At 40.9% G+C, this 25,930-nt stretch overlaps 1 protein-coding gene and 1 long non-coding RNA gene across 2 annotated transcripts in view; one reads left to right on the forward strand and one right to left on the reverse strand.

The window, feature by feature from the left end:
- The window catches only part of LOC148898347 (uncharacterized), a 295,352-nt gene that overhangs the window by 224,651 nt on the left and 44,771 nt on the right, over window positions 1–25,930 (reverse strand). The gene's annotated exons all lie outside the window — the stretch shown is intronic.
- On the forward strand, window positions 7,860–16,564 carry olfml1 (olfactomedin-like 1). The gene is made up of 8 exons (XM_088997514.1): window positions 7,860–8,186; window positions 12,620–12,723; window positions 12,819–13,009; window positions 13,161–13,264; window positions 13,371–13,562; window positions 14,421–14,601; window positions 15,176–15,335; window positions 15,889–16,564. The coding sequence occupies exons 1-8, from the start codon at window positions 8,058–8,060 to the stop codon at window positions 16,043–16,045; spliced, it is 1,218 nt and encodes a 405-aa protein (XP_088853640.1). The 5' UTR covers window positions 7,860–8,057; the 3' UTR covers window positions 16,046–16,564.

A 25,930-nucleotide genomic window follows, 5' to 3' on the forward strand; every position in this document is an offset into this window, starting at 1 on the left:
AGGGAGTGGTCCTCTGTTCCCCCCAACCTGAGAGTAGGGACCTATCATAGCTGTGTCCGGAGCCGCCATGTCTGGACATTAGCGATATATAAATAGGGCCGATACGACCAGTCAGACTTTAGTTCGCTGACAAAGCCTCTTGGATAGGAGGCGAAACATCCGAAACCTTCAAATTTGTACAGATGACGGCTGAAGAAACCTTCTCATCTGAATACCTCTGTTATTCAGTTTTAATATCCACCTTCTCGACAATCATTTATATCTTTTTAAGAGTTTGCTCTTATTATTTACTATCCGCAACCAAAAATCATTATCCGGGGATTCTAATATGACTCCACAAACACATTTCAGAAATGAAGTTGTTTGTGTTTTGGAGAGATTGTATTTTTTTCACATCCCGAAAACAGTTGTTTTTAGTGGACATCCAACGAATTTCTTGGAGATGGAAATGCCGAAACAAGGCCATAAGTATACAGTTTCTGCTTTTGTCTTCTCAACATACTTTATAGGGGAAGACAAAACCCAGCCTCAGAGAGAGAGTCAGATGCCTTGCTGAGACTTCATGGATATTTTAAAGGTCTCCTCCACAAATTGCAATTAATTTTTTATGAGGCTACAGCTGAACGTGTGTTCGGGGAAGTATGTACTGTACAGCATGTGCACATGTGACCAATGCACATACAGTGATATTGATTGCTCGTCATATAACAGGAAAAAAATAACATTTCTATACATTGACTTAGTTGGATTCAGTGATGTGCGTTGAGGTTCATGGCTGGTGAGGCACTGACGTCATCACAGTCAGATTTACAAACATATTGTCACATTTTGCAAGGTGGTGATGGCGGGTGCGGATCCCAAATAGCAGGCAGGAGGGAGCAGGAGGTTGTTTGACAAATTGTATTAAAATAAAGGTCAGCAAGAACAAAATGTAAAACATCAAAATCATCTGAACAGAAAAAAATACAAAGTATCAAAAGAAAACCAAGTTTAAAGATCCGCCAAGGTTAAACAAACACATGCACAGCATACAATGCATGCGATTGCAGACAAAGCATGCAATAAACAATGAACCGACACTGGATGGTCGTGCCAGGACTCCTTTTAAGTGTCACTGATTAAAACGACCAGCACCTGCGAGGCTGCAGACAGGGCTGACGTCGCTACCCGTTGGTCGCCAATCCGAACGTGGCAGTCCGCCACTGATCGGGACGACCAGCACCTGCATAGGTGCAGGTGCAGGCGGGGCCGTCAGCGCCACCCGTTGGGCGCCAACCAGATCATGACACATATGAACTCCACAGAGTAGCTTATTCACCATTTGATTGGCAACAGTTAACATGTTTTGTTTAAAATGTCATGTCAGCATTCTTTATATATTGTATACAAACTATAGCATAGAAAAAAGAATTAAAACAACGTTATTATCGTGTTACCTTTACTTAAAAATGAAGTCCAAGTCTCTCTGTCTCAATGGAGATCACTGCCAGTCAAGAAAGTCGTCTGTATTTTTTCAGTCTTTTGTGCTGAGAATGACCGCTTCACTGATGCTGTAGTAGCTGGAACAGTGAGCACGAGCTGGAGCAACTTTTTCGCTTCAGGAATAGTTTCAATGAGATCCTTCATGGCCAAAAAGCTGAGAAGCTGTCCAGGAGATTTACATTCATCCCTCATCGTTTGTGAGCTATACAGTCAGGTGTTGGTCTACCTTTAATTATTATCTCCTGCTTCGATTGAAAGTCCAGTTTAGAAAATTATTTAAATTTAGATATGTAATCCACCATTCTGAAAATAAGGCCAAGCAACACGAAAAAAAAAATGACTGGATGGTTGCACTTAACTTAATTGCTGTTTACTGTAACTTTCTGTCACTAATTCTATGATTCTGCAGCCGAGGAGTCGCAAGAAGAATCTCTAATCACCAGCGCCCCGTGTCATGAGAACTGTGTGCCTCACCTATGCACACCTGTACATTATATACACCAGCTAAACTGTAGAAATTTAGTTGATACACGAAAAGCTTTTGAACATTTTAATTGCAATATGCAGAGGGACAGCAATGCGGTCTCACTGCAGAGCAAACCAGCACAGTTAGCACAGTGATTGTGCAATCCATGGTGAGACTCCGCCGTCTGCTGCCTCACCACTCGTCTCCACTTAGTATTTCAACGGTAAATGTGAAAATTCAGCGATTTTGAAAAAAAAATCCAAAAATTGTGAAGTTAAATGGAAAACGATAACGATAAAGTAAAGATTATGTATTTTGTTTTTCTACTTTCATTCCTTTCATCACTTTGCTGCTGTTAAATGTAAATTTCTCCACAGTGAGACTAATAAAGGCAAATCCAATCCAATCCAATCACTGAATAAATATAACTGTTTAATTTATTTTGTCATTTGATATTTTCACCTGCCTCCCTAGACTACACGCCACTGGTTGGATTGTACTTGTATTCAATTTACATTCTGTGTTTCAGTGTTTTCAGGAAGGTTTTCCATTGAATTATTTCATGTGTCATTGGACCCCATCTTAAACTCCTGCCTAAAAGTGCACGGCAATGGCTTTGACTGTCACAGCTACAATCAGTTTAGGCCCAAGTAGATGGCGGGTGTGGAACTTCCTTGCAGCAGTACCCCTGTTACCTATTCACTCATGATCACTGACAACTTAATCATCGTATAATTTGCCTTACTTAAGCCGTTGTTCAAGTGGTGCTTTTAAACGTTCCATGTCCGTGTGCCTCAATTCTCTTGTTTAGTATTTTTCATCGTAAATTATGTCATTGGTTTTCATTCAATATATGTTGTCGGATTGAATTTGTTGCAAGCGATTTTGTCCTCGTTGTTATCCTACTTATTTTACCAGTGTCCTCATTTGTCGTTCTTGCACCTTTTTCTCTCTTAATACATTTTTGAGATCTATGAGTTGACATTTATTGAGTCCAAATATCTCTGAAAACCTGAAAGTTACACCTGGCATTGCAAACAGGTTCTGAAACCAATCTGAAAGACCATCTGCAAAGTTACAAGCCGCTCATTCTGGGAAATCATTTTTCGACCACTGCCATCTTGGGTGGTCACTGGTCACAAACATGCTGCACGCATGCACACACGGCAATAACAAAACACAGTTTACTACACTTGCCTCACAATTCATTTCATGCACCAGTAAAAAAAATCATATTTTATTTTTATTAAAGAAGGGTTTGATGAATGAGCATATGAAACTGGTGGGGACTATGGGCTTTACTAATTTGTAAGTGGGTGGATGTGGAGTATAAACTTCTAAATCAGGCATGTCTAACTCAGGGCCTAGAGGGCCACTGTCTTGGTGGTTTTCCAGCTCTCTCGGAATCAACACATTTGATTCAGGTGATGAACTCTTCAACCAGCTCTGAAACCATCTTGGGTGGTCACACACATGTTGTTTGAATCAGGTGTGTTGGAACAGAGAGACAGAGCGGTCGAAAAAAATGCATCATGGGTGATGGGAGTTTGACCCCTGTGGTGTCTTATTGTCACACGCATACTGTGTGTGCATGCATGCAAGCACGCACAGCTGTAAACAGCTCTCGTGTGCTTCTCTCTGGTGGATAAAATGTGCAAAAAGTTTCAACAAGCTTCAATGTGCAAAAATCTTCAACGGTCCAACCACTTAATTAAAATGCACACATCTGATATGGGTGATAAGCTCATCAACCAGCTCTGAAGCAGCATAAGAACAATCCTTATTCTGTAAATCACATGTGTTTAAAACAGGCAGTACAGGGGCCCTTGAGGACCAAGGTTGGACAGCCCTGTTAAATATATCTGAAGAAGCACTTCATGCCATTGACCGAATACACCACAGGGGTCAAACTCGGGTCCTCAAGGGCCGCCTTGCTGCATTTTTTCCATGTCTCCCTGTTGCAACACACCTAATTCAAATGAACAAGTTCAATGTCAGGCTTCTGCAGAGCTTGCAGATGAGCTGCTCATTTGAATCAGTTATGTTGGAACAGGGAAAGCTGGAAAACATACAGGACAGCGACCCTCCACTACTTAAGTTAGACGCTCAACTCTGAAGTAACTGATGTATAGTAGACAAACGTAGTGTCTCGTGCTCGATTTTGGTTGTTGTCTTGACCCCATGTAACGATTGGTCGTCTAGCATCTGGGATGCTTTTCCGAGCCAAGATGATGAAAGTTCATGCTGTACTGCAGAGGTTGAAATAGAAAATGTTGCTCATCCACTTCACCTGCCATATTTTCGACATTTCTTCCTATTTTGGTTGCTTGGCATTCTTACAAATATAACTAAGAGTGCATCAGTTTAGCAGCAGCCTACAAGGATGTTTTGCGATCAAATAAACACTTTGGGTGAATGCTCTGCACCCAAGATGGTGAGAAAAAAGTAGAAGTGATGCTACGTTGCCTGTGTGCAGCTGCAGCTGACTCCAAAACATCACAAGCACTTTTTTTTGTGAAGGCCAGGCTACAAGACTGGCAGCACGGACCCTGTCTCCTGCCCGGAGATAGCAACTCCTTGTGGACCTGGAAAATTGGCTGACATTCCCAGAACATATCATTGGTGGATTCTTGAGCTCAGATATTCTTCTGTTCTCTGGAGCCACAAAAAAAACATCCTTATCGTGGAGCTGACGGCACCCAAGGAAGACCCCTTGGTTGAGTTGAATGAATGAAAAGGGGCCAAATTTCAACATTTGGTCATCGTCTCTCAAAAGCAGAGCTGGAAGGCTAAGTCTATGCCTTTCAAAGCAGCCTAAAGATCATACTTGCTTTAACAGTCGTCTCCACTGACAATACAAAACATAGGCTATTGTGTGACTGTGTAAGTGGTGTTATTATTTCAAAAGGTGTGTTGCTCTCTGGTGGATAAAATGTGCGAAAGCTTCAGCGGTCCAACCACCGATTTCAAAAATCGTGTTACGTATTTTCAATTTCAAAAGGTGTGCTGCTCTCTGGTGGATAAAATGTGCAAAAGCTTCAGCGGTGCAACCACTGATTTCAAATGAGCTTGTTATTTTCTATTTCAAATGGTGTGCTGCTCTCTGGTGGATAAAATGTGCAAAAGCTTCAGGGATTCAACCACCGATTTCAAATGAACGTGTTATTTTCAATTGCCAAGTTTCCAACAATGGCAACACTGTTCAACACAAACAATCGGTCTAATTTGTCCTTGTGGATAATATAGACGGCTGCACATGTGGACGATTGGAGACTGCCTTACAAAACCACCAACATCTATGTGTGACCACTTCCTCCATTGTCATTGGGGAATGACGTGAATGTGTGTGTTTAAAGAGTTTGATGGTTCTCTCTTTTGTAAGTAGGTTCGTTGTCAGATCTCCCAGGCAGTGACGCGCAGATCTTGATCGTGGCGTGGAGTCGAGCAAGTCGTGCCGTGATGTCCGTCCGACGCCCGGCCTCTTTGAGTCTGTGAGTCCGAGCTGAGTCTGATTCTCTCTGTCCCACGACAGCTGCTTTTATACCCTTTTCAAGCGTGTGATATGCGTCAGGGTGTGACGCACATCAAGGAGATCAAGGAATTGAAAGACATTAAAGCTGCAGTGCGCACCGGTGACGCCACAGTGCTCCCCTCCTGGATCCGAAGTCGGTGAAAGCGATAAAGGAAAAAGAAATAAAAACAAAAGTCACTCTGCGACACAGAGAGGCCAGGCATGATGACGGTCGATCACCGGGAATGGCAGGCGTCGGTGGGGAGGTTGCCGAGGAAGTTTCGGTGGTGCCTGAAGTCGTTGCACGGGAGCACGCGCAACGTGTGCTCTACGACTGCCAGTTGGAGTCGATCAATGGAAACTTTCCTCGTGGCTGTCGAGTCGATTCCGGAAGGTCTTCTCACCACGGAGTCGTTCACCTGGGGTCGGTCGAGTCGGGGAATCGATGAGGGAGTGTGAGGACGAAGGAGCGTGGGGTTGGTCATGCTGCCGGGCACGGACAGGCCGGTCTTCGGCGACGGTGGCGTTGATCGCGCTGCCATGGCGCTCTGCAGGACGCTGAGGAAGCACGCTGACGTCGGTGGCCGAGTCGGCCATGAAGCGTCTTCCCAAAGTCCGATCGTGGACATAAGCGATGTCCGACGATGCCAGATCGTGGACATATACAATGTCCGATCGTGGACATAAACGATGCAGCTAGTTGCAGAGTCGCCAGGCGAATTGGACAGTGTTGGCCATCAGGGTGCGGCAGGTTTCATGGTGGGGTCGGGGCGCCCACGGGTGGTGGCGGCCCATCGGGAGCTCGGCTCGAGGGGTCTTGCTGTGAAGATGCCGGGTTCACGGGCGGCTGGGAAATCTGGTTCTTTCCATTTGGAGAGTTGATTGGGCTGAGGAGGAAAAAAATCCTCCTGGCTGGCTCGCCAATAAAGAGTTTGATGGCTCTCTTTATTTGTAAGTAGGTTCGTTGTCAGATCTCCCAGGCAGTGACGCGCAGAGCTTGATCGTGGCGTGGAGTCGAGCAAGTCGTGCAGTGATGTCCGTCCGACGCCCGGTCACGCCGGGCGTGCCTGTGCGGGTCTTTGCAAGTCTCTTTGAGTCTGTGAGTCCGAGATGAGTCTGATTCTCTCTGTCCCACGACAGCTGCTTTTATACCATTTTCAAGCGTGTGATATGCGTCAGGGTGAGACGCACATTAAGGAGATCAAGGAATTGAAAGACATTAAAGCTGCAGTGCGCACCGGTGACGCCACATGTTTTTTTTAAGATCATGTATGATTCTACATGATTCCGACTTGATCTTGGTTTTGTGAAGAAAGTTAGATTGTATCCTCATTTTATGTAATGCTGTAATACTGAGCTGATCTGGCAACCCAGCCACAACGCGACATCACGTGATTTGACAGTGATAAAAGTCAGTGTATTCGTGTATGTGTTTGACGTCTCGTACGACGATGAGCGCAGCGGCTGCTCTCTGTGCTTCGGCAAATAAATATCCTACTTTTATGACAAGAGGACCATCTCGACTCTTTATTCTCCCAAATGCATCGCGAAAGCGCTGAAGATCTCAACAGGTTTTACTCCTTGGTGCATTCTACTATCGTTGTGACTGCTTTATTTCCTGTATATGATAGCTGTCGTATTAAGCATTTTGTTCCAGCTTCAGCTGTTGTTAAAGCGCCATATAAATGAAATGTATTGTATTGCATTGTATTGTATTGTATTGTATTGTATTGTATTGTATTGTATTGTATTGTATTGTATTGTATTGTATTGTATTGTATTGTATTGTATTGCAATGAAATCAGTTTACTGGGTACATCAAAGTGTGACGAGTGGTTGTTTCCAGTTGAGGATGTGTCATTGGGACACATCTGAAAAATAAAATAAAATACTGACCATTCAGCTACTTCACCTTGGCTTTCTCTCACTCCTTGCTACTTTGGTTGTTTTAAGATGATAGCAACCCTTTTATTTTTGTTGCTCATACTTCAAAAGCACAACCTCGAAGATAGGGTGAGTGCAAAGGAGGCAGACACATATGGTCAGATTGGCAAGGAATGAGGGGCTGGAATTTGTTAAGTGCATCTGTATCAAAAAAAATAATCACTGGCCTCGAACCGACAACTAAATCAGGAACAACATAGAATGTTCTGGAGTAACAAGTCAAAGTGGCGCCTTTTATAAGAGCAGCGAGACGAAAAGAAGTGGGAAGAACATCCATTTCTCAAGACCCGTTATTACACAGCAGGACTATTGTTATTGTTATTATTGACACAAACCCCGTAGGATCGTTGTTTTGTCAGTGCCTGTGCCTGCGTGTGCGTGTGTTTGTGTGCGCGTGTGTGTGTGCGTGTGTGTGTGCGAGTGCGTGTGTGCGTGTGTGTGTGTGCGTGTGTGTGTGAGTGTGTGTGCGCGCGCGCGCGCGTGCACGCATGCACGTGCGCACGCATGTGCATGTGAATGTGTACGTGTGTGTGGGAAGGGTCTCTTTTCACGCAATGTATTCCGCAGCAGACCTGCAGAATAATTGAACAAAATATCGTCCCGAAACTTTGCAATAGGATTTCTGCTCCGTTGTTTTAAACAAGCCTGCAAACAATGTCAGAAAGAGAGCTTTTTGTTCTTTTTCTGTGCGTCTGTCTAAGTCTGAGTTTTGTCAAGAGCCAAGGTTCCCCTCAGGATGCTTTTATACTACAGTACCTCGAGAGGAGACTGACTCAGATAGAGGTAAGTGTGGAATAGTTCTTAACTTACACATAATGTTGAGGGTCGAAAGGCTCGAGGGAGAGGCTCAAGCTGGATCTTTTTTGTTGATGCATAGTTTCCATGTTGACAAAAAAAGCAGTTTCACTTTACTGATGTCACATTCAATGGCAATATGTGAATTTTGAAGGCAACAATAACATTTGGGCAGTCCTTCCGAAAAAGAAACAATCTCCAATTGCCTGGGTAAACTACAGAATCTTCTTCTTTTCCTTTCGGCTTTTCTCTTCAAGGGGTCACCACAGCAAATCAGTGTCCTACATCTTTCGAGGTTTGATCCGCATGTTTGTTTTTGCGCGAAGCTTTTACGTCGGATGCCCTTCTGACACAACCCTCTGTATTTATCCGGGCTTGGGACCAGCACAAGAAGACTTATGTGGCTCCAGAACAACTTGCTCAATAAAAGGCTCCCAAACACAAAATGGTCACCTGGATAAACTACAGAATGGCCTCGTATAACTACGGTACGTCTAAATCAATCAATCAATCAGACTCAGAATCAGAATCAGAATCAGAATCAGAAAACCTTTAATGGTCCCGCAATAGGGAAATTTGCAGTCCATAGCAGCAATTTGAAAGGAAGGGTGGTGTTAGGATAGGAAAAAAAAGATATTCTAAGCAGAGTAAAAAATAAATATGTCATCAGACTGATGTGTATACTTTAAATATGCAAAACTGTTTCCTAAAAAAATGTACATAGTGCAAGTATCAAGAGAGGTATAGTGATATATGTAGTATATATAGTGTATATTGCATCACCGATATGTACAGTACAAGAGTCAAAATTTTTTTAGACCGTATATTCCATACGAGCTGGAGGTAGCAGAGCTGAAGATGTTTAGGTTTTCTTTGGGAGTGACCAGCTTGGATAGGATCAGGAATGAGTACATTAGAGGGACAACTCATATTAGAGGCTTTGGAGAGAAAGTCAGAGAGGCCGGACTGAGATGGTTTGGACATGTCCAGAGGAGAGAGAGCGACTATATCGGGAGAAGCATGAAGAAGCATGGCCTGCCACAGGAGGTGCTGCAACATTTCTACACGGCCGTCATCGAATCCATCCTGTGTTCTTCCATCACCGTTTGGTTCGGGGCCGCCACAAAAATGGACAAAATCCGACTTCAACGGACAGTTAGGAGGGCGGAAAAAATCATTGGCACCGCCCTACCCACTCTCGAGGACTTGCACACTGCAAGAATCCAAACTAGGGTGCGGAAAATCCTACTGGACCCTCCGCACCCTGCCCACCACCTTTTCCAGCTACTCCCCTCAGGCAGGTGCTACCGATCCATGCGCACCAAATCCAGCAGACATTTAAACAGCTTCTTCCCCCAAGCCATTAACTCTTTGAACTCTTTCAACAGTCGCCAAAATGGAGTGCCACTTAGCAGTTTTTTTTTGGACGACGATACTAGTGCAGCATGTTCTACCGGAAACAAATTCCTTGTGTGTTCTACATACTTGGCAATAAAGATGATTCTGATTATGATTCTGATTCTGATTCTGATTCTGATTCTGAGAAGGATTCTGAATCTTGAAATGCCAGGCCGGAGACCGAGAGGAAGACCGAAGAGGAAGACCGAAGAGGATGTTTATAGATGTTGTCAAAGAGGACATGAAGGTAGCTGGTGTGAGAGAAGAGGATGCACAGAACCGGGTTAGATGGAAGACACTGTGGCGACCCCTGCAGGGAAAAGCCGAAGAAGAAGCAGAAGATATTCCGCACGATGAGGTGCTTCAAAGTATAAGGATCAATTTCAATGAATGAACTAGTTTCAAACTGTTTTCATATATAGTGCATGCCACATTTTAAGGTGTATAGAATAGAAGTTACAATAGTGGCTGCACTTTCATTATGCATACACTAGATGGATATATGCTCAGGGAAATATGATACAATACATTTTTTATTATAATTTTTATAGAGCCTTCACAACCGTGAAGAAAATGCTTGACAGAACATGTAAATACGGCATCCAAGAAATCCAAATATTGATGTTTATGTAAGAGGCAATGGATTTTAAGGAGCACGGTTACAATTTGAAACAATTGAAAATTTAGCTGTGCCTTAGAGTTTGGAAAATACAGTTAGTTTAATGAAGATACTGCATACTCAGTATTGTCATGATTTTGTATTGCACATTTAAAAGAAATTATTTCGAAAAAAGCATTCTAATTTAAGAAAAACAGAAATGTGTTTTCGATGGCTTCATGTGTCATAAGAATGAAGCACGGCCTTGTCAGTCTGTTTGTTTCATCTGCTTCTACAGACGGTAAAAAAAATGTAGGTCGAGGTCTACAATGATCTCAGCCACAATTGTTTAATCCATTTAACAAAATAGCCACAACAATTGCATTGAGGATTGTATTCCAAGAAAGTCACTCCAGTGTGCACAAATCTTTACCAAAGACTGTTCAGAAAAAAAAGTGGTCACATGTGTGCTGTGCGGCAAAACAATGAATGGGTGGGATTATGATGCTCTGGCTTTAACATAAACAGAATTCCTGCAAAGATCGAAATGGTTCTTATTTTAACCGCAAGTCAACCCGTCAACATAATTCTATTTATTTATTTATTTATTTATTTTAGTAGTTGCACAGATTTGCTTTGTTTCTGACTTTTTAGGAATTGTTTTATTGCTTGAACACAACCTCTGTTCAAAAACGAACAAAAGCTAAAACAAGAAATCTATATCATGTAGTGTTATCAAGATATTTGCATGGTACGTTGTGTATTCAATGTTCACTAGTTTTAAGTTCCCCTCTTATAATGATAGAGTCAGTCATATTCAGAAAAATGAGATACATTATCGCCTGGTACATCTTCATGATGCCCAGGCCCATCTGCTAAAACCAGTGCAATAATCCAAATTTACACTTGAAATAAAATGATTCCTAAAAATAATGTCATCCGCTTTTGATTCAGTCTTCTGTGTTTTCTCTCAGAATTAAAACAAAACAATCTTAAGCAACTATTTTAGGAACGTAACGATTACAGTGTATGTTTGTAAGTTGGACAAGTAGTAAATACATTTACAGGGCTTAAAGGACAACCGACATCACTTTTTTGTTTCCTAAAAACGTTTTTTAGCATCTAAAATACCCAATACATATATAGTATGATATTTTTAATCAAATGCAAAACACAAATAAAAATGATTTAAAATGTCTAAAAACTACTTCAATTTGAAACCGGAAGTTGCCAGTTTCAGAAGGTTCCGCCCCTTGTTCGTGGTGTCACACCAATACGTCTTGCCTTGCTCGAGAATCAAAACAATGGCTTCAGATTCGGAGAATATGCTTTCTTGTTACTCATCCAGTTATGAATATGAAGCATACATGTTTGCAATCGATTAAAGAATTTATTCCGTGTCATTTTGAGGTATCTGGGTGGGGGAAATGTAGCACCCAAAAGAGGCAGAAGATGGCGACAAAGCTCCATGGAATCGGGCTGATTAATTCCTTACAATTTTTGTCAGCGAATATCAAATAGATGCTCGGTGCAACACACCATTGCGTTATTTATGTTTTCCTTCTAATTTCGCCATCAACACGAAGATTTCAGATCAAACATAGTACCGCAAAATGCATTGAGGTGATGAAAGGACTGCAACAGTATGTCCTTTCTCGGTCAAGGGGATTCCTTCAGTGACGTGACGTGAGGACTCGTCACCAACTCAAGAACAGGACTTCCGGAATATTCAGCGCGAGTCTTAAAACGTAAAATATAGCTATATGCGGTGGAATCTTTGTGAAATACGCTGAGTAGAAGTCAATTGAAGTGATTTTACAAATTATGGACACAACTTGTCGGGTGGCGTCGGTTGTCCTTTAAAGGCTTATGGAGACTACATCTTTGTGAAATAACAAGATACAAAAGCATTGAATCGGTACTGAATATTTTATACTGAACCCAAACACTCATTTTTTGTATGAAGCATTTGTGCATGATTGAACAAAATTGATTGAAATTGTCCCAAAGTGTGAGTGCGTGAGCAGATGGTTGATTTTCTCTGTGTGCCCTGCAATTGTCCGGCAACCAATTCAGGGTGTCCCCCGCCTAGTGCCCAAAGTCTGCTGGGATCGGCTCCTGCTCCCCCTGCGACCCAAATGAGGATAAAGTGGCCTGGAAAATGGATGGATGGATTGGGCTCAATGAAGCTGAACACCTGCATTCAAATAAGAATGTTTTTGTTTTCCCCCATTTCCGCATTTCTACTTGGATAAGCAACAATTTGCCGACAGCTAGTTCATGATTTGATTGAATCATGCAAATTGTTGTGAGTGACCAAGTTTGCTTCTAAAAGAGATGCTGATTTTTCATGTCAAAGTTAAAGTTGCCTGACGTCAGATCCATATTTTTTTCCTCAAAAGTTCCACTTTGTACCTTATGTCAGGAGCGTCTGAGTCAATGCGAGCAAAACACAGTGACCATAACCCAGAAGACCTACGATGTCTCCTCAGAAATGAGAGGTCATCTGTCCACCTTGAATGCTATGAGGTACACTAATTGCAGAGTAATTGCACTTATGATGAAGACGTATGTGGTACCAAGAAACAAAATGTGCCCGGAATAAGAAGTGATTTCTCCTACAGATCAGAGGTGAGGAGCCAGCTCGATAGCATCTCCGCACGTGTCGAGCGAGTGGAGAGAGAGCTGGAATATCTCGAAAACAAGATGCCCACCCAATCTGACATTGAGATGGAGGAGGCACTGCTGGAACAACAGATAAAAGCAGCAGAATTGGATCAGCTCAAGAGAAAGGCTAAAATTAAAGTGGAAAATGGTATGGGCATTCTGTAATACGATGGAGGACTATTTACAGTATTAAGACATGTAGATCAGGCAAAATACACGAAAAAAGCCAATCCACGATAGACCTTGCAACAGAAGAACTTAATTCAAAAATCTTCTACGTGTTCTAATATCATTTCTAGATTGCAACGGAGCTTTGAGTCAAATTAAGTCGCTCAAAATGGTGAAGAAGATGGGAGATAACGCGGGCTCCTGGTTCAAAGACCCAGCCGCTGGAGCAGCCAAGGTATGTACCAACGTTTTGCAGCCGGTAGTAAACTAGAGCGGTTTGTTAAAATGATTGGTTTGACCACAAAACTGCTCACTTACATCAAGTCCGATTATCCTTAAAGGTCTACCTGCTGAGTGGAGTTCGTAACGACACCCTACTGGAATACACATCTCTACAAAGCTTCTCTGAGAAGATTGCCGTACCCCCGTTTAAAGTGATCAGGCTGCCTTTTTCATGGCAGGGAACAGGCCACTTGGTCTACAATGGATTCCTCTACTACCACAAAGCAGACACACCCAATCAGATATTAAAAGTGTGTAAATTATAACCCGCCTCACACACACACATTATGTGGTTTTTTTTCCAGTAGATTTGTAAAATAGCCAAATTCATGCAGCGGTCCTGCACAGGGAGTGGATACTGTGGCAACAGAGGTCATTTGTAGTTCCAGATTGATTTTAAAGTTGCAGTGGATTGCGCAATGTGGCTCTTGGCTGAAGACTGAGTGCACTGCACGTGAACTTGGTCATTGGGGAGGATCATTTTTCCTGTTTTCTTTGCAATCCTATATTATTTGAGGCTAGTTTGTGACATTTTCTAAAACCGTTACATTTCTAAAAATCTAAAAAAAAATTCCTACATGACAGCACCTCAGAGTTTACTTTCATTCCATATTGAACTTCTTTCGACACAATTACCACCAAATACTATCTGGCAGGAATGCATCCAAAACAGCAGTCCCACATGGCACACCGGCTTTGAAAATCTTTTTTTTTTTTTTTTAATTAAAAGTATTTCCGTCTTTCGACTCTCATTGAAACATGCTGTGTCGATATAGGTTGCTATCCTTCCCCTTTAATTTATTTTGTTCAACCATAGAGAGGCCGTGGTGATCAGTACAAAAACAAACATATTTTGAACAAAAGCACTATGTAACAGCCAGGTCAAATAATTAGAATTACAATTGTGCACCAACAAATATATTGTCTTGAAACAAGACACTGACACTCTCGCATATGATCAAGCTTCGCCTTTACAGTTGAAAGGTATAAATTATGTATTTTCTGAGAAAATATTGCTACAGCCAATTGATGTATATTTCAATAGGAAATGCAAAACAGCATTCTCTTATTTACTATTTAAGTCAAAACTCAAACCATTTGCCTTTCAGGTTGACCTGTCAAACGGCACAGTGGTGGACAGCACACTTCTTCCAGGTGCCGGCAGTCTCCCAGTGTACAGCTTGAATACCAACACTTACTTGGACATGGCAGTCGATGAACTCGGTCTGTGGGTCATTCATGCTGACTCAGAATATGAAGGAAATTTGGTTCTCAGTAAACTGGATAAAGGTAGAGTGTGAGGGTACTTTGTCAAATTCTGAGTTCACAGTATTTGAAATGTGCTGTGACCCTAGTGAGGGTAAAGCGGTTCAGAAAATAAATAAATAAATAAATAAATAAATAAATAAATAAATAAATAAATTAATGCACGCGCACATGCATGCATGAATGTATAAATAAATGTGTGAATGAATGAATGAATGAATGAATGGAAGCACCAATGCGTGCATGCATAAGGAAACCACAGCCACTGTTGTAGTTTTGATTCTATTCCTTATTAATGAAAACACTTTTAGAATAGGCCAATAATTGAAAGTGCGCTTTATACTCTGAAGTGCCGTATGGTGCCGAAAATATGGTAATTGTGTTGCCTTGAATTAATAAAATTAAATTTGCTTTTGCCGGTCAAGATGAAAATTGCAGGTTTGTAATCAGCTTTGCCATAACCATTTGTTGTGAGCTACATTTTACCCCTAGAGCGCAAGGTCTAGACCAGGGCACATTACACCAGCAGATTTCTAGTGAACTGTGTAGCACTTCCATGAAAACAAGTATAATCATTGATGACAATTATTCTTTCTAGGAAACCTGGCAGTAGAGTACATCTGGGATACAGCATGTAAAAGTCAAGATGCCGAAGGAGCATTCATAATATGTGGGACCCTTTATGTCGTCTACAACACACACTATGGTGGACGGTCAACTGTGCAGTGTCTCTATGATATTCACGACACCATCCACAGGTTGGCCTTGTATTCCCATTCTTTATATAATGAACTGTATATCAAAAAAATACTATATGCAAAGGTTTTGCACTACGATTAACTCATTCACTGCCAGACGATGTGAAAATATGTGTCCACTCCAGTGCCAGGGTCTTTGTCATTTTCACTCAAACTGCAGTATCCCCAAAATGTTGAGTTTTAGTACTACATAAACATTTAATGCAGCGTGAAAGACCTTAGACTCTCTTCGTTCATCAGGTAAAAAAGTTTCTTTTGAGTTTACTTGGTTGTAGAGTTATATGCATTAAAAGTGGGGTTGGCTGTGCAAAATGTAATGCCCCCTGTGGGAGGGAAAAACATTGCCAGAGGTCTGACCGAAGCTTGAAACGCACCCCCTGAAATCGTAAGAAAAAAACAAACAGCCGAAATTGTTTTTGAATGTTTCTCCACGTCATGCTTTTCAATTCCCGAATAAATTCGGGAATGGCAGTGAATGAGTTAAGCAAACCTCACTAGTCATACCCTTACTAACTAAATAACTTTTTTTCTATGTCGTACCATCAACTCGAAGCACTGAAACTCCTGTGGTGTTCTTCCCAAAACGCTACACAAGCCACAGCAGCATCCACTACCACCCAGGAGACAAAGAGCTGTATGCTTGGGATGACGGCTACCAAACATTATACAAAGTGGAGACACGCATCAATGATCAAATTCGCGATGACTGAGTTTCATTTCCCTCAGCACAGGTCAAAGTCAAGTCCAAGAGGCCAGATCTGGCCCGCCACATCATTCGTTGATAGATATTGAGTTTCATGATGCTTGCTAAAGTCTGTACCAAAATTTCAAATTGTCATATCTAATCCACATGCAAATGTCATCAATGTGGGACTATTAAAGGCTTTCTGATTCTTCTGATTAGCAATCATGTTTCTTGACTTCTGATGACAAAACTAGTTATTCATCAATTTGTTGTGTGCTGTGTATCCAGTATGTGCTGGTTATTAACCATTTACATTGTTTTCCAAAATTCTTAACGGACCTCCAAGGCAAACTGTACAATGTGGACAAAAATGAATTTGACACACCTGCCTTAAAAAGTGACCATACACCAGCCAATTATTTCATACCAGAGGTATTCACACATTTAATTCATCTACAGGTAAATCATTCTTTTCCTCTTGTATGACTGAATGGTCAAACGATGTTTTTATTTTGTATCTCAAAAATAAAGAGCATTAAAAGGCCTGTGCGTTATCATTCTAATTTCAGAGGCAGGTTTCAGACTAGTCGTGGAAACACTTCCAGCTTTCCAAAAACCTTCTCATTCATGTTGAGAAATTCAAGTTCAAAGCATAACTTAAAAGATATTGCACATTACAAAACTAGACCTATCATGTTTTAATTTACTTTAAACTGGTTGGAATTGCATAAAAAACACTAATTCCTAATTGTTTTTGGTTGTGGTTATGCAATTTGGTACCAAAACCACCTCTCAAAGTATTAATGCGCGGTGACATATCCCTTGCAAAGTGATGGGTATTGGTGAGATTTTATTGATCTTCACGGTTCTTCATTCGGTGTCTCACCAGTATTCTCATTGGGGGAAAATGATTATCAACAAACAACGTTTTATTGTTGAATATGTAAAAAAAAAATATTTCAATAGCCAAACGGTTGGTGATCTATCTTATTGTTGTTTACCAAACACACATAAAGCTTAATAGGAACTTTTTATTTCACATTCCTTTCCAACTCACTGATTACTTATTGACAATTTTTTGAGTTCGATAGAAAATAAGTTGTATTCAACCCAAAAACTTAAATTATTATTCAGCTGTTTGTCATTTTTGTGGAACATGTGAGAGCTGTCAAAAAATACAGTCAGGCAATTTTAGTTTCATCGTGTTTACATTTATAACACTAAAACACACAATTCCAGTGTACGTACATTTAAATAAATGAATAGCATAGTCTTCTGGTCGTCGCACATTCACCATTTGACCACTAGATGGGGGTACAATGCAATTATTAAACGTGCGTTTTTTTTATTCTTCCCACTTTAAATCAATGAAATGGTTGTCGAAAAGAATAAGAATAGCTATCGGCCGACATGCGAACAATGAATTATATCTATTTGGTGTTTCATGGAATGTATATATCAGAGGGACAACTCATATTAGAGGCTTTGGAGACAAAGTGAGAGAGGCCAGACTGAGATGGTTTGGACATGTCCAGAGGAGAGAGAGTGACTATATCGGGAGAAGGATGCTGAGCCTTGAACTGCCAGGCAGGAGACCAAAGAGAAGGTTTATCAATGTTGTCAAAGAGGACATGAAGGTATCTGGTGTGAGAGAAGAGGATGCACAAAACCGGGTTCGATGGAAGACACTGATTCGCTGTGGCGACCCCTGAAGCTCGGGAAGGAAGCCGAAAGGAAAAGATGAGGAGGTGTTTCATCCAACCAACGCAGTAATCAGGCTGCACCACTAGCTTGTCCGGGTTCTTCTGATTTACCAAGCTGAATTTGAATTGTGCAATTAGTTTAACACCCACCCCAGCCCTCGTTGCTTCACTGACACCTCCCAAAACGCCCACTGACTAAGAGGTTTTGTTTACATTATTTAAATCAAATAGACCGAAACTTAAAAGACAACCGACGTCTCCAGACAAGTTGTGTCCATAATTTGAAATGACTTCAAATGACTTGTACTGGGCGTATTTTAATAAGATTCCGCCGCATATAGCTCTATTTTACGTTTTAAGACTCGCGCTGAACATTCAGGAAGTCTTGTTTTTGAGTTGGTGACGAGTCCTCACGTGACGTCAGAAAAGGACCGTCTCCTGACGTAAAAAAGACGCATTGTAGCGTATTTCCATCACGTCAATGTATTTTGCTGTACTGTTTTTTTTTTTTTTTAAACCGTGTGTTACATCCAAAAGCCGCCAACAGAGGGAGGCCAAGCTCCATGGAAATCATTTATCAGCCTGTGGAAACGGGCTGATTCATTCCTCACAGCTCGGTTGCCATTTTGTTGCCTCTTTTTGGGTGAGACATTCCCCCCTGCCCGTTTGCCTCAAAATGACACGGAATAAATTCTTTAATCGATTGCAAACATGTATGCTTTCCTCTTCAGAACGATTTGAATCATATTCATAACTGGATGTGTAACAAGAAAGCATTTTATCCGAATCTGAAGCCATTGTTTTGATTATCCAGCAATGCAGGACGTCTTGGCGTGATGTCACGAACTGGGGGCGGGACTTTTGGACACTTTAAGTCATTTTTATTGGTGTTTTGCATTTGAATAAAAATATCATACTGTGTGTTTTGGGTATTTTAGATGCTATAAAACGTTTTTCTGATGTCAGTTAAAAAACAAAAAAGTGACGTCGGTTGCCCTTTAAATGAAAATTCTGTTTCATATTTATATGCATTTTTTCCTCCAGTTTGTTTTTATTCAGGGAGTCCAACTGTCCTGCTAATGCAGTTGGCATAGGAGACGGCATTTTGGTCTTGTTTGTGAACAATTTAACCTCGGCTTACCCCACTAAGAATGAGTCTATGACATGAAACAAATAGGATAACCCACATAGAGACGTATACATAACGTAATAAATAAAGTTAGGCAGTTATTTATAATATTATACAATTAAGAACAAAAAGAATTTGAAAATTCACTTGAATCTTCTACTTGTAACCTATTGCTTGTGTACAGACAGTTGGATAGCCGGAGTGCCTGCTCATTCAAGTCTAAAGCAAAACAAAGGAAAACATTCAAAAGTGTGTCAAGCAGCCTGTTGTTCATTTTGTAGGGTTGTGACAGACATGTCCAAAGTCCTGTCCGGTGGCCAAATGCGGCTCGTGGTCAATTTTCATCCGGCCCGCAGCCTCCGTCATAAAATCAACCTCCACGCCTCCATGCCCTTACAACCTGCCGTATTTTCCCTTACAAAATACAAAATAATCAGACACCAAATTGTTTCTTTCAAACGTGTTTATTTATGTAGTTTAACATGTTATATTGTACATGTGTTTCGTTATATCATTCTGTACATATTCTTAATAAATGATGAAATTACAAGTGTTGCTTAATTACTACAGTTATTAGATGCGAAATGAACATCCATTCATCGATATGTTCTCCAGACTTCTACGTTTTTGGCGTGGCTCTTTGTATCAAAATGCGTCTATAAATCATAGAAACCGGAGGCAGCAACTTTCACGTCTTTTTTGCAAGCAACACAATATGAATATTCCATAACTTTCTTTGAAGCTTGTATCAATCCCTCGTATCGTCCTGACATTTGCTCCCACTCTTTGTGATTGCCACTTCCATTTAATTTACAGCGTTTTAATTCAGGTTCGGCCATTGCGACTTGCTGATTGTATCCAAAGAAAATTCAAAACTATGTTGTAACGTAGGCCTACTGCTCTGCTTTCGCTTTGTTCACGTGCAATCGGATGATGCAATGGGAAATCACCAGGTGGCACACGGATGCGCACAGTAGCATCAAACCGCTTGCTTCGTTTGCAATGAAAAAAACGATGCAGAAATAGTTGCTACCGCGGCAAGCTCGTTTGATGTGATTGATTTGCCGTTTCATGATAGTCGGTGTATACCGGATGGTACCCACAATTGACAAATTTGCGTTTTTCCGTACACATTTTCTTGTACGTCGTACACGTCTTGAAAAGCATAAAAAACTTTATATGGCAAAAACGTACAGGTTGACGGGTCTGGCCCGGCATGTAGAATTAATACTTTGGGCAGTGGCGTTTTGACTAGTGTGTGCTAAGTGCTGCCATCGAGCGGCTCACTTAGGACCAGCAAATTAATATGTATAGTATTATATTTAGTATGTAGTATAAAAAATGAAGTTAAGTGATTATTCAATTTGGATTTTCAATGTCAATTCAATTTTGATATGCAAGTTTCAAATGAAGCAAACCGCATGTTTAAGATAGCTGAAATTAAAATAAAAAACTAAATGTGAAAGACAGAATGGCTCGCTGAAATGTATTTAAATTAATTGCTATTATATATATATATATATATATATATATATATATATATATATATATATATATATATATATATATATATATATATATATATATATATATATATATATATATATATATATATATATATATATATATATATATAAATCCTCGTCTCACCCACCATGGGTGGTGTCTGTCCCCCATTTCAGCTCGGGTCCTCTAACAGAGGACAGGAAGCTTGAGGGTTCTGCGCAGTATCCGTGCTGTTCCCAGCACTGCGCTTTTCTGGACCGAGATATCCGATGTTGTTCCCGGGATCTGTTGCAACCACACGTCGAGTTTGGGGGTCACTGCCCCGAGTGCTCCGACCACCACAGGCACAACTGTCACCTTTACCTTCCAGGCTCTCTCCAGCTCCTCTCTGAGCCCTTGGTATTTCTCGATTTTCTCATGTTCCTTCTTTCTGATGTTTCCGTCACTCGGGACCGCTACATCCACGACAACGGCTTTCCTTTCCCCTTTATCTATGACCACGATATCTGGTTGGTTGGCCATTACCATCTTGTCGGTCTGTATCTGGAAGTCCCACAGGATCTTTGCTCGGTCATTCTCCACCACCTTGGGAGGTGTTTCCCATTTTAACCTTGGGGTTTCCAGTCCATACTCCGCACAGATGTTTCGGTAGACTATGCCAGCCACCTGGTTATGGCGCTCCATGTAGGCTTTCCCTGCCAGCATCTTACACCCTGCAGTTATGTGTTGGATTGTCTCAGGTGCCTTTTTGCACAACCTCCACCTTGGGTCTTGTCTGGTGTGGTATATCCCTGCCTCTATGGGTCTGGTGTTCATGGCCTGCTCTTGGGCAGCCAGGATGATTGCCTCTGTGCTGTCCTTCAGGCCAGCCCTCTCTAGCCACTGATAGGACTTCTTGAGATCAGCCACTTCTGCTATGGTTCGGTGGTACATCCCGTGTAGGGGCTTTTCCTCCCATGATTGTCCCTCTTCCAGCACCTCATCCTGTGTTCCCCATTGTCTGAGACATTCTCTGAGTACATCATCCGTTGGAGCCTTCTCTTTGATGTATTCATGGAGCTTGGATGTTTCATCCTGGACAGTGGCTCTCACACTCACTCGTCCCCGGCCTCCTTCCTTACGGCTTGTGTACAGTCTCAGGGTGCTGGACTTGGGATGGAACCCTCCGTGCATGGTGAGGAGTTTTCGGGTCTTAACATCCGTGGTCTGAATCTCTTCCTTTGGCCACCTTATTATTCCTGCAGGGTATCTGATCACTGGCAGGGCATAGCTGTTTATTGACCGGGTCTTGTTCTTGCCATTGAGCTGGCTTCTGAGGACTTGCCTCACTCGCTGGAGGTATTTGGTCGTCGCCGCTTTCCTTGTTGCTAGTTCGAGGTTGCCATTGGCCTGTGGTATACCGAGGCACTTGTAGCTGTTTTCAATATATATATATACATACTGTAAAGTCTCGTTATATCGATATTCAAGGGAGTCCGAAAAAATATCGATATAACCGGGACTATCGATATATCCGATCCTGCGCCAAACTGCATTAAACAAAAGCCGCCAAAAGAGGGCAGCCAAGCGCCATATAAGAAACGGAGCTGGCCATTAGCTCCCTTTTTTTTGGGGTAAGAGATGTTCCCCCAATGTTGCCTCAAAATGGCACATATAATTCTTTAATGATTGTAAGCATGTATGCTTTAATCTTCAGAACTACAGTGTATTTGAAACATATTCCTAACTGGATGTGTAACAAGAAAGCATATTATCCGAATCTGAAGCCATTGTTTGGATTCACAAGCAATGCAAATCGTCTTGGCGTGAAGTCATTTTTATTTGCATTTGAATAAAAAGTGACATCGGCTGTCCTTTAATACACAGTATGGAATGTTAATAATTTTCAAAATCATCGCGCTTCAGCAGACAAAACATCTGCATCGATAACATTGTTGCAAAAAACGATTGCATTCATATACAGTACAGTGGGCATGTACATAACACAACAGGGAAACTGCAACGCTTACATCTTACTGTATTATGTATACAATTTAAAAAAGTCATCAATCTTCTTCTGCTTCCCATTTTTACCTTTTAACACAAACACTTCAATCTCGTCTGCTACACACTAGCTAGCGTCTGAAAATGAAAATGGCTCTGCTACACGGGTGCTGGGCACGTAACCAAGTCACCTGACCAAGTCGACCAATGGCGCGACTGATGGCGTGACACGTAACCAAGACACGTGACCAAGTTGACCAATGGCGCAACCGATGGCGTGTCACGTGACAAAGTCACACGGCCAAGTCGACCAATAGCGCGACCGATGGCGGCTCATGTGACCAAGTCGACCAATGGCGCGACCGATGGCGGCTCACGTAACAAGACACGTGACCAAGTTGACCAATGGCGCGACGGATATATCGATATAAACAACAAAAATGGCCGGCGGGGGATGAAAAGGAGCACCGTAATAACCGGATTATCGTAATAACCGGGTATCGTACTAAACTGTACTAATTATACATAAAAAGGCTAGAAATGTGCAAGGGAAATGAAAATAGTATCGTAATAAGCGGTACTATCGATATAACCGATATCGATATAACGAGACTTTACTGTATATATATATATATATATATATATATATATATATATATATATATATATATATACAACAAACACGCCTGAAGCTACGCCGGGCACAACTCGCCCTGAAAATGGTTCCAAATCCCCTGCGGGCATTCCGGTTTTCCACTTTTCTTGCCACGAGAGACCCTTTTTTTTCCCTTTCATATTTTATGAAACATTTACACGTTCAGTGATTATACACAATGTTATATTCAGTTTATGTGCATTTTGAAGATTGAAACATTTAACCATATATATAACAATTAACCATATATATATATATATATATATATATATATATATATATATATATATATATATATATATATATATATATATAACGTCACCCTGGGTTTGCCCCCACTACATTTTTAATCATTTGCAAAAAGTTTGGCCACCCCTGGTTTATAAATGTAGAAGTACTGCTACTTGCATATTGACATCATGCAGTTCCCCACACCATTTTTCTTCAACTATAATTTGGTTGGTTGAAAAGGTTGAAATGCAGACGACTCCACACTGCCATTTCTAAGCTATGAAGGAATTGTACAAGTTCAATTTATAAAAATGGAGAGGGGTGAACATCTGCTCTGGAGATAATTACAGGTCCCCCATGAAAGACCACCACAAAAATGTGCTTATATTGTTTGTGGTTGTTGAATTGTGGGAAACATAGTCCTTGCAGTCATTGAGAAATTTGCTCAAGAGCACGATTAAGTTAAAAACATATGCGTCTGTGTAAGCTCGCAGTCATACAGGAGTGGTCCATCGATAAAAAGGTTTCTTCAGCCGTCATCTGTACTTCTTTGAAGGTGTCGGACGTTTCGCTTCTTACCCAAGAAACTTCGTCAGCAAACTAAAGTCTTACTGGTAGTTTAGGCCCTACATATATATCCCTACTGTCCAGACATGGCGGTGCCAGACTCTGCTATGATAGGTCCCTGCTCTCAGGTTGGGGGAGCAGAGGACTACTCCCTGCAGCTTCACTGATTGTTCCTTTTGTTCTGACTAACGACTGGCCTGATTGCCCCACTTCCACCGGTATCACCTCATCAGTATTACTAATCCTATGTTGCCTAAGCAGGCTATTGTATGAACGATCCAAATTGAACCTCACCCCACCATATCGGTTTAATGAAGGATTTAGTTGTTTTATGAAAATTGCTTCTTTTACTCCCCTTTCAAACCATCTATGTTATTTCGCTAAGATTGTAACCTCATTGTCGTCAAATGAGTGGTTGCTAGCTTTTAAGTGCATATGTACTGCCGATTGAGGCCCACTAGTATTATCCCTGCGATGTTGATAAAGTCTTTTTTTGAGAATTTGTTTAGTCTCCCCAATGTACTGCTCTTTACAATTTTCATTCTTACAATGTATTAAATAAACTACATTACTTTGTTTTTCATTTGGCAGCCTATCTTCTGGATGCACAAATTTTTGCCTTAAAGTTTTTATCGGTTTGAAATAAGTGGGAATTTTGTGATGCCAAAGGACTCTTTGTAGTTTTTCAGAAACTCCTGCAATGTAAGGTACTGCTACTCCTCTCCTTTTAAAAACAATGATTTATCCTTGCTTTCCTTTCTTTGCAATGCTCGCGTTGCGCCTTCATTCATCAAGGTCGCGAAATCTGGACTCATTGTTGGCTAAGCCGTATAGGAGCCTGGATGAATTGACTCACCGATGACAGAAGCACCCCATCAAAAACAAACACTTTCATACACAGGTTGCTGTAATTATTTTTCCTTTGCGTGTTGTCATTGAAGAATGTCAGACTTTTTCTTAAGACACCTGGAAACTACAATAAATTGTGTAAAAAAATATAGAATTTTGTATCACAATATCTTCTACTTGTAACCTATTAGCACTACTTGTAACCTATTAACACTTGTCTGACTTGTGTGAGGCAGCACTCAATTCACACTCTGTCAATAAAGTGTGACTGTGAGTGTCAAAGATTGCCATTTGTTTGTATTCATGGATGTATGCCTTACAGTGGACCCCGTGTTTTTTTTTTTTTTTTTGCTGTCATGAACGAGTTGACACAAGGAACATACACCATCGACAATTTTTAAGTAAAAATGAGTTCAATATTTTTCCACGCTATGTTCATATCTTTGATTTTTAAAACTTACACGGGCTAAAATGAATAAACTTTCTTGTTGCATTAGTTTACAATCACTGACTTTACCCGAACGCTTAGAAACAATACACAAAATGAGATGATCGAGATCATTCAGAAAATATATTGTTTATTTTAATTTTTATTCCTCTACACAGTATATTGTCAAACAGCAAAATTTGATATGTACAGATAGTATTTAGCATCTCATTAATACTAATCAGTTGATCCGGCTTCAGAATGTTTTTATCTTGCACTATACATGGTTTTAGAGGACATTTTTGCCAAACAAAGTGTTCGAATTAAATTCTTGTTCGTCTTTCCTGGTTCGGTATTGTCAGAAGTTCACTTGATAAAAATATCAGCAACGACGATAGATGGTGAACAAAAAACTACTTTATTCTAATGAGACAGAAAAAGCACTTCTCGTCTCGGTGGGACGAAGACATGAGCACACGGACAAAGATAGGAGAACAAAGAGAACGAGCTCCCGCTCTGACAAGTTTTTAAACATACACAGTGGCGATCTGTTTTCCAATCAGTTGCGGAAAAGTCGATCTTTCCCGTCCAATCGGTTACGAACAACTCTGTGTTGGGAGGGTTTTAGATTGGAGTTGGAGCTGTTGCTTCTTTGCAACGACTATTGAACTAATAAGACTGATAATTTTATTTAACTAAATTAGACTGAAATTAAACGTGCACTAATCATAATGTATACTAAGCTAAACACGAAAAAACATATGTTTACTAATCTAAACATGAAATAACGTAATATGTTTACTAATGTGCATAAACACTCTATCACAAAGGAATTATTTTCTTCCATACCAACCCATCCA

This window comes from Hippocampus bargibanti, linkage group LG05 (assembly GCF_051943395.1).
Source record: "Hippocampus bargibanti isolate YZ-2025 linkage group LG05, ASM5194339v1, whole genome shotgun sequence".
Classification (NCBI taxonomy): Eukaryota; Metazoa; Chordata; class Actinopteri; order Syngnathiformes; family Syngnathidae; genus Hippocampus; species Hippocampus bargibanti.

Coding starts and splice junctions, on each gene's coding strand:
- olfml1 (XM_088997514.1), top strand. CDS start 8,058: ATGTCAGAAAGAGAGCTTTTTGTTCTTTTTCTGTGCGTCTGTCTAAGT. Junction 13,010..13,160: donor TAAAATTAAAGTGGAAAATG/GTATGGGCATTC, acceptor TATCATTTCTAG/ATTGCAACGGAGCTTTGAGT. Junction 15,336..15,888: donor ATTCACGACACCATCCACAG/GTTGGCCTTGTA, acceptor ATCAACTCGAAG/CACTGAAACTCCTGTGGTGT.